This window comes from Empidonax traillii, unplaced genomic scaffold, assembly GCF_003031625.1.
Source record: "Empidonax traillii isolate 1590-97213 ecotype Southwest subspecies unplaced genomic scaffold, ASM303162v1 scaffold214:size757588, whole genome shotgun sequence".
In the NCBI taxonomy this organism is placed as follows: Eukaryota; Metazoa; Chordata; class Aves; order Passeriformes; family Tyrannidae; genus Empidonax; species Empidonax traillii.
Genome location: NW_020955407.1, coordinates 116,129 through 126,146, shown reverse-complemented (window position 1 = coordinate 126,146; position 10,018 = coordinate 116,129). Strand labels below are relative to the sequence as shown.

At 33.7% G+C, this 10,018-nt stretch overlaps 1 protein-coding gene across 1 annotated transcript in view; it reads right to left on the bottom strand.

Annotated features, from left to right (window-relative positions):
* The window catches only part of LOC114059280 (protein eyes shut homolog), a gene marked incomplete at its 3' end in the record, with an annotated part of 607,760 nt that extends 600,940 nt beyond the window's left edge, over positions 1–6,820 (bottom strand). The window contains exons 1-2 of the mRNA XM_027887535.1: positions 6,036–6,820; positions 3,772–3,885 (exon numbers count right to left, since the gene is read on the bottom strand). Coding sequence (XP_027743336.1) covers positions 3,772–3,885; positions 6,036–6,792 — 871 coding nt within the window. The remainder of the gene's footprint in view (positions 1–3,771; positions 3,886–6,035) is intronic.
* Between the last annotated feature and the right edge of the window lie 3,198 nt (positions 6,821–10,018).

Sequence of the window (10,018 nt, the reverse complement as noted above, 5' to 3'; positions counted from 1 at the left end):
TTGTTGACCCCTCTTCTTGAGGGAGATTTATGTCTTGTTTTTGGGACCAAGAGGTACGCTGGCAAGCTGAGCATAATACCAAAGTAAAAAATAGATAGTAGGAAAATTTTCTGTCTAATATTTTTAGAGGTATTATTAGTAAGCCTTTGGGTATTAGTTTGGTGTATGAGTATTAGTACTATTCAAATTGAACTATTAGACTGTTAAAACACTAATTATATAAACAATAAATTCCTTTCTCTGGATTTAGATATAGAGAAGTCTCTTTACAATTATGACCTTTTTTAAAGTACTCTGGGTGTAATTTACTGGTTAAGTGAACAGACCACTTTAAACTAAAGCATCTGGATGATGGAAGCTTCTAGCAAAGTAGCTCCAAGCAAAACCACCTCATTCTTATAGTATCTCCTGTCACACAATTGCGGAGGGAGCTCATTATGTTCTGTAAAGAGGCCAATTGGACCATTGGGGAAGGTAGGAAATATAAGTCAGGAATATATGAAAAAAACATCAACAATCTCAAGCTCTCAGTGGAGGTTTGGTTTTTAATCAGTGCTGTCTTCCCACCTAACTAGTAAAAAGCCACCCAGATTTAACAAAATATACTCAGATGGAAAACTACTGATCTAATCTACTAAGCATTGTCTAGGGTAAGCACACTGAGCAGTACCAGTACAGATATAGCTAAGATATTGCTATTTCCTGTTGATTGTGAATGAGTCACATTATTTTCTGTGCATCCTCAGAGAACAGGATCACAACATCCACCAAAATTTCAGAGACATCCTTCTTGTTAGAAGAGGCATAAGAGACATCATCTCTGGATGAGGAGCCCAGCCCAGTGCACTCAAAGACCTGGGAGCCGCAGGAGCCACATCACCCAAGGTCTCATGCCAGTCACTGGCACTAAATTGACTCACTGCAGACACACATTCCTATGAGCTGTGGTTTCCCTTCAGCTGCTGATGCTGAGACCCTCACTCACTTCAGCTGCTGGCACCAAAGACATTAAGACAGCTATCACCAGTGGCCTAACTCCAACTTCAGCCTCCAAATTCAGTCACTTTCGTATCTTCAGTTCTTTCATCTAGACCTTTCAATGCTCACAGATGGGGAGAGAGCAAGATTGTATGGAAAGAGAGTTAAGAAATATTTAAGAGAAAGAATGGATAAGTGGATAGGCTGCAGTGATTCATGGCAGGTCTCAGTCAGACAAGAGTACTGAACGGCAAACTGTTCACACACTGCCAGCCTATTTTATACTTCCTTCCTCTGTACCCACCTCATCCTTGTTTCACCCAGATTCCCTTACCCTAAACTTATCTTAGTAAGTCTAAGGGTGCAAATTCTGGTATGAATTGGAGTATTCAGCCATAAGAATAATGGCAAGCCTAATGTTAGCTGTTTGCTATGAAGTTCTGTTAAAAATGTTTTTTTCAGGAAAGAGTAAAGAGAGTTTTGAGATCTCAGTGAATGAAGTAAAGAATTAATATATAATAAAAACACATAATTGACATAAAAAATTTACATTGCTTCTCCCATAGATCCATTCTATCATGGTGAACACAACTTGAACCCAGAAACCTTTACTTATTTTGAATAAAACCTTGCAAATAATAATTGTAAATATAACATAAAAGAATTTTATTATAATTTTATTTGCATCTCATCAATTTACAGTAACAAGAAAAATTCGTATTTTCTTTCAGATCATGTGAAATAGTTGCTGCCAGTGCCTTACCTCAATTTAGAAAAAAAGATAGGAAAAAATTTACAAGATCTTAATCATAATGAGCATGATCTTGGTATTATGTTTGTGTTTTCTGTGTAAAAGTTCAATATCAAAACAGAAGAGTGTTTTGAATTTGCTATTAATTTCACACAATTAAAATAACAATTCAAGTTACAAGATTCATAATTACACAACTCACCTTTTCTGAAAACATCATACAGCCACTGTGGAACAACAACAGAAAAATATCTGTTTTCATAGAAAGATGTCTGTTTTCATGTGGGCTGTTTTTTTTAGGTAACTATTCTTGAAATTTCCTTTGTGATAACAAATACCTTAACACAGTATCATAGGAAGAAATGCAGACTTAACCACATTTGGTTAGAAAATAATTGCAAAATTATACTGTATGTTAATCAACCAGTCCTGTTGCAGGGTGTGCTGATATACCATACGCTTTTCTCTTACAGCAAGACCCGGGCAATTTATATCAGAGCAGGAAAAAGTGAGTTAAATTCCTGTAAGTCTGTCTTCTCCTTCTATGATACTTAGCAACAAGAAAGGATTCCCCATTTTCTTTTAGCTAGGTGGAGAATAAAAAGGGAGCTAGTGCACATTCAATAGTCTTGTTTTCTCCTTGTCAATCCTTTACAGCTACTTGGAGAGCAGATTGCAATGATTGCTGCCATCCACTAGTTCAGAGCATTGGACTGTTTTAATGTCATAATGGGTTTTGGTTTACTGTATCTGGAAGGGTGTTCTTCCTGTCTCCTCCTCTCCTCTCCCTGATCGGGTCAAAATTGCAAGAATAAAAAAGATTTTTGTAGGGAAAATTTCAAAAGCACTATGCCCACACAATTTGCATGAAAGGACAAGAGTAAGCCCTCTAAAAAGATATGGAAAATGAGCAGGGGAAAAAACTAGCTCTAGAAAACTCTACCTACAGACTTTTCTCAGTTTTCTCAGAATTATGCTGACTGTGATGCTTCTACAGTGAAGGAGAGAGAGAAAAAGGAGAGTAATATCAAACACATTTACTAGGAATTTAAAATTCAGCATACCTATCCCATTTTTATAAAATATAATTCTATACAGACTTAAATGTCAACAAGGATTTTCAGTCTTTCACTATGAAAATAAAGATTGGCTTGTTAGGCTCTCGGATCCCTCTAACTCCCGTATGCCTTTCTTTTTTTTTAATTTTAACTCTTCATCTCAGTGCAATAATTTGTTTATATTCTATGATTGTCAGGAATAATTGACGCTTCCAAAAAGGAGACATTTTGAAAAGTTTCACTGTCTTTGGATGTTCAAGAGCTAGCTTTATACTTAGCTCACTCTTAAAGAATGTTCTTCTGAGTATTGCTACTTTTCTTTTATCAACACAGTAAAATTCTTATGTGAAGCCCAGAAATAATATTGTTTTTAAGTTTGACTGCTCTTCTAACTCCACAAAAATTGTTTACAATAGGATGGCTTTAGGTACATTTTGATCAAATTTTTCTCATGAAAACATCTTGTTTGTCCGACATACCAAAAATAAAGCAAATAACTTCTTTCTTTTTAATCATGCATGACACACTCCTAAATCATAAGATTGTTGACTGTGAATTATTTCCTTCTTATATTTCTAGCACATCTATTAAGAGTATACTGAAATTATGAATACAAATGTTTTGATCAATTCAAATCATCAACTCAGAAAGAGTTCTGATTCTTACGAACTCTGTTTTTAAGAGCCAGTGAGAAAGTGGTTATGAGTCTTCCTTTGTTATACCACTAATAGGTGAAAGGTATCAAATATGAAAAGCTTCTATCATTTGTATGATTTCACTTTAATGCATGAGTACTTGGGAAAAGTCACATGGAAGTCAGACTTCTTTATATTATAAAACCTATATTAAAAAAAAAAAATCTGAGCACACAGCAAACTGTGCAACAATTGTCTAAAATAGCTATTTTAATAAACTTAAAGTTCATACCATTATTATAACACAGAAAACCATTTTTGTAACACAGGCAACAAAGGTGTTTCTTACCTGTAAAGCCCTTGTGACAGTTACAAAGAAAAGTATTTGGAGTAACATTGACGCAGTTGCCATTGAAACACGTAGATGGCTGGCACTGTCCAACTATTTCTGTACAATTTTTACCTATTTGAAAGGAGTAATAGGAACACTGAACTTTAGTAAATATTTAGGAGTTTTGGTGAAGTTTTTTTTAAATGTCAAATATATAGCTACAATACAGGTAGGCACATGGATAGTTTGGTACTTGTGTTAACGTTCTTCATTATTTTTCACGAAAATTACTGAAATTCTAAAGCAAGGCAGAAAGATATTAATCTGCTTTTATAGGAGCTACTGTGCTCAACCTCATCAGCCACATAGTCACAAATTCACATATGCCTTAAAATGCAGAAATGCTGCTGGAACAGTAGTACTTTTTATTTTTTACCATGAATCTAGCTTAACGTTTCCTCTAGCACTGAGAAAAAGAGATGTTCTCATGTGGAGTGGAATTTGACAGAATTTTTGTTAATATGCAGCTTTCTGGAAATTACAGTTCCACTCATAAGTTTTCAGTGGTATTTCAGCATACAGGTCTAAATACCATATAATTATGTTTACCACTTGAATTACTGCTATGACATTATTGACGATTCAACAACTTTTCAAATTTCTAACAGACTTTATACTATTGGAGGCATTTTTTCTCCCTTATTCTTGTGGAGACATGTCCGTAACAAGGTGGTTTATTCTCCTAATTTTTCTTGTTTACATATAGCTTATTTATGGGACCAGTACTGTTAGTATAAAATTATGGCATTACCTAAAACTTTCATATATAGGCTCATACAATATTTCAAGCATTGCTTGTTGATAACATTAAGCATTATGATTGCTTTTAACAGAATTACTTGTGAATTTCTCCATTAATTTCAATTAAATTAGTACCAGACACTCTTTGATATTATTATTTTTAAAGCATTTTATACAGCCCCCAGACATCATAACAGAAATATTAAACATACTGCATACAATCAATTTTTTCCACTACATTACTACACTTTAAGTAATTATAAAAATACTGTTCTCATAACATTGACTCATTCATACCTGCATAATCTTCTATTGGCAAATGCATTAATAACCAAAGTTTTACACACTTTGAAAAGCAATTAAAATAAATTAAAACAAACTTTATGCAACATAACCTTAATTTCTGTGTTCTGTGAACCTCACTTGTTCATGATTCATCAGCTACGTTTCATAGCATAGCATCACTATTGCAACAGCACAGAAGTTCAGTCCAGCAAAGGAACGTTGCAAGAATTCTGCTCCACAAGTATAAAAAGAGCTTCCACAATCAATTTTTGATGTGAATTAATATTTCTGGTACTTTCTAAAGAGTGCCCAAATTCCATTGGTTTAATATATAGGAATAATATACTCATAATTTCCTTAATCCTCTTTCTCAACTCCCTGAAAGGAAGAAAATGGATAAGTAAGAATTTCTCTAATCATGCTGTACTCTCTGGTATTGCAATCCCAACACCAAATTCAGTTTCTCCAATGAGTTTTGAGTAAGTACTCTAATATTTCCTAGATAGAATCAGATGATATTTTTTTCCTTTGTGAAATATTTAATTTGGTGATAACAGTATGTTTAATGAATTCCTTTTGAAAGGAACTTTATGATGTAGAACAATCTGGAAGAAAAGATTAAGTATTTTGCTTCACTTGTTCTTCTAATTAAAAGTTTGACTTTTCAATTAAAACCAACTTTTTGATTTCAAAAGTTGCCCTAGTGTATTTTAAAGGTCCTTAAAACTGAAAAGGGAGGGTTTTTTTGGAAGGCTGAATGAAATGCTCAACAAAACCATTTACTTTTTTTTCAGCAATTTGGTTAAGTAATTACTTTTTGCAAGTTTACTCCAAACGATTTATGGTATTTGGTATAAGAACTTAAATTACTTAACAACAACAAAAAAATCAGTTACTTCTGTAAGTTCTCTAGTGTTATAAATGTCCCATGCTTAAGTAGGAAAGAAGCATGATAACTTATTCTATTTTTCTCTACGATGCACTTATGAAGGTCAGCAAGGACAAACTGTCTTCAAATTCTTGCACAGTCTCCTTTAAGTGATTACTTGTAAAAGTGACTCAGTGCAGGTGAGGTAGTGGCAGTGGAAAATCAAACTATACAAAAGCCTTGCTAATTATGTTCTCACTGTTTTGTCATCCTTTAAGGAAAGTCTATGATACATGTAACATTTATTCCCAGAAGAGAAAAGATATACCTGAAAATTTTGGAGGACATTTGCACTCGTAAGAATCTCCAGAAAATTCTGATTTCTCAGTGCAGGAGGCGTTGTTGTGGCAAGGTTTGGTGGAACACATATCAAACTTGTGGCAGAATGTTCCAGAATAGTGTGAGAAACAATGGCAATTATATGCTTTTTCCCAAACATGGCTTAGACATTTCCCATGCCCAGAGCAGAGCGGTGCATTTGGAGACTGTTGGCAAAATTGCTGCTTCACGGTTACATTCAGACGAAGGCCCATGTTGCACAGTAGGGGGCCTCTCTTATGAAGTTCTGCAAAGTAATGAGTTCCAACACCAAGCCAGTTAGGGTCAACTTGGTGCAGTCCTCTTATCTGGCAAGCAAAAATCAACTGTTCTTGAAGAAAAACAGCTTTAGGGCAGTTAATAAATTCTTCCTTGGAAACGTTTACCAAATTCATTCCATAGGACTGAAAGGACGGCTCAGAAAAGATGAAGAGACTGTCACCTAATTGAAGCTGTAAGGGGCATATCTGAGGGATACTGAGGTTTTGTCCTTCCAAGATTTCCCCAGTAATACTTTTATTCATGTTCCAGCATTCGGTGTAAAAGTCTGAGCAGACATTTGTCCTTGGTGTCCATTTGATTACAGTCGGTTTTGGTTCCTCTCTCCATTCAGCTGTCATTTGCCTCTCACATATTACCTGCCCATTTACAACCCAGAGTTGAAAAAAGCACACTAACATGGGAACTGCTGATTTTATAGTCATCATTTCACCTGGCAAATGAAAGTTGCTTTTCACACCTGCTTCATTACTGAGGATATCTTCAGAACACTCGTTCCTTAAAGTTCTTGAGTATTTTCCATGGCAGCCTAGGAATTCAAAGAGAGGAAAATATTTATATTCTCACACCAAATACAATTGAACATTAAATCATCATTACAATAACATAAAATGTACAACAAAGCAAGAGCAACATTTAATTACTCTAATGGAAAAGAATAAGTCCAATTAACTGATCAGAACTATAACACTGTAACAAAAGTCAGATTTTGCCTATTTTTATTCCTGCTAAAGATTTGAGTTTTTATTTAGTACATTTCATTATACTTGTGTGCAGAAGAGAAAGAGCTTAAAAGCATACTTTCCATATTCCCTCCCTCTGTTCCCAAAAAATAATGTTATTCAAGTTAAGATAGAACATCGGTGGCAAAACTAGGAATTAAACAAGAACATCTAAGCTCTAGTCATGAGTTTTAACCATAAATATTTTCCTGATAATGGTTTATTAGTTTATGATAAAAGTAGATATTCTGAAGATGTAGGCCTGAGAATTCTGGCTTTACGAAGAAAACATGCGAGCAATCCACAATATTTTTCTGTTCATACACACTCAGCAAAACACTTCATTAAATCCTGTTTTCAAAGTACGTATCTGAAGACCAAATGTCCTTATTTATATGCTTGAGGTTTTTATGTATCACAGTCAAAGACAACAGACTACAGAGTCCTCCATAACTGCTTAACTTATAGATTAGCATTTTTTCGTCCCTTGAATATATCTAGCAATTTTTTATTGCATGGAGATGAGTGATTACAGAAAGAAAACCAAAATAAGATTTTGAAGCATTTTCTTGGAGTCATACTAAAATTGATGAAAACACTGTATTACGTTTAATACCTTAGAAATTGTCCATAGCTTTACCTTAGTAAAAGTTTTATTTGTCTTAAATATAGTGGGTTTTTCTCAGTTTTAGCCTTTTTTCCCCTCACTATAGTTATCTGACACTTTAGGATAGTGGTTTCTAAACTGACATATACAAATGAGAAAATTATTTGAAAGAATAAAATCTACCTTATAAGGGAAGACACAATAAAAATAAAAAGTAGTATTTATAGTTTGAAATTTGTTCACATTGTTCTCATTTTTACGCAGCATGTGGAAACACATGTGGAAGTATATTTTGCTATGCCTACATGTACCTGGTCTACCGTTAAAGTGCATGTGGATTATGATACTGATTAAAGTACATGATTTCCTTAAATGTCCTTTTTTTCTCCCATGTACTTCAAGAGTATTTTGGACCATACTTTGGAGTATGCTGAAAGATCAAAGTAGGATGGAAAAGATACTGTTTGAGGAAAAATTTAGATGAAGAATAATAAAAGACTCAGCAAGCTGATGAAAATTATAGGATAATATCAAAGAGTAGCATTCAGTCTCTCCCATCATCACCTAAATTGAGATGAAAACATCTAAAATTTAACTAGGTCCTATTATTAAATTGCTGAGTATGTGAACCTATCCCAGTGACCTTTGTGCAGCAGGATGATCAGCACTGTTTAAGCCTTTGAAGATACCAGAAAAGTGTGGACTATGACTAACTAGTAGTAATAATAACAGACTCAAACTTTAGAATGTTAAACTCAGAAGAAGCAGAAACTAGGGTTTGATCCTTCTCCCAGATTATTTTCTGTTTTAGTTTAATTACTGAATCCTAATTCTGCCTTCAAAGAGTTTCAATACTCTAACCACATATCTCCAGAGCCAGGCAAGTATGTTAATTTCTAATTTTTTCTCTCTGTCTCTGTATTTCCACCCCTAGGAGTTAACTCCCCACAGAAACAAAGAAAGGACATGGATCTGCAAGAGAACTACTAGCCTTGTTGCTGAATACTCATTGTCTTTCTATTTTGAGATCATTCTATTATCTTCAGAATCTCATGATGTTCAATGATACCATTAGATAATGGCCCATCAAATGTGTAGTTTGGATCATTTAGCATTTTTTCTTTTAGGGTAGCAGTCTTGAACTATTATATTCATTATAGCTGCTATTACATCTGTCACTATTATCAGGTATAAAAGTCTATGCTCTATATTACTGCATATTTAGAAATCCTACATTCAGGAGCCCATCTTTTCATACCTATTTCATAATGAGATTTTCTCAGTTGGTACTAAAATAGGCCTTTATAAAAGGTTATTTTTCTTTTCAGACACTTCAAAAAGAAAGCTATTGCATATTTAATGCAAAAGAGTTCTTGCCCACTTACATTGTACCCTTCATTCATGTAATTATGCATCATTCTGGTATTGCATACAGGTTTCATTTTTACTGGTAAAGAAAACGTGCTTCCTCACAATATTTGTATGGGGTAAATCTGGATCATTTTAAAATAAGTTATTAGTAGCATTTTAGCAGTTCATACTCTTCAGAAAAATCATTATTAATCTTCCTGCAGCCAAAAAATTATTATGGAAGCACTATAATTAGTAATAATAAATAAACAAAAACATCTTGTAAAAGCAATGGAAACAAGCACAGGGGAAGATAGAAAAGAAAAATCAAGAGATTGTTTATTCAGCAATAAAATTATGAAGGAAAAAAGTTATAGAGTGAAGAGCAGAAAAAGTAAAAAGCTATGTATGAAATATAGTTAATATTAACATACATTGCACAGAAAATCAGCCAAGAAATTAAATAGCTGCAAAGTGCTGGTATCATATCATGAGACAAAACATGTGATAAGATGAAATTTGAAGTTATTTTGACAACTGTCATACCTTAGGTCTGCTTTAGGCAAAGAGAAAATTTTCCAATCTATAACCCCAGCTAATTTCATATAATTGATGAAGACTAAGAAAAGTTCAAGACTGGGATTTGTATGGACATAGAGATACTTGAAAAAAATCTAACTCTTAAAGTTGCATTAAGTTGGGTGAAAAGCAACACAATGCTCTATTTTGTACTATTGTAGAACTAAAGCAGGTAGGTTTATGCAGAACTTCATGGAAGTAATTTAAAAGCAAAAATGAATACCAAGTTATCAAGTTACTTGTATTAATTCCAGTATCTTAAAGATTATGTGTTCTTTTTATTAATAATTCATATTACATACTAATGACAAAAATACAGTACAATATAAGTAAGAGTGGAGAAATGCCAGCTGAAGATATATGACTCCAATGACCTCCCAGAGGAAAAAAAAAAAT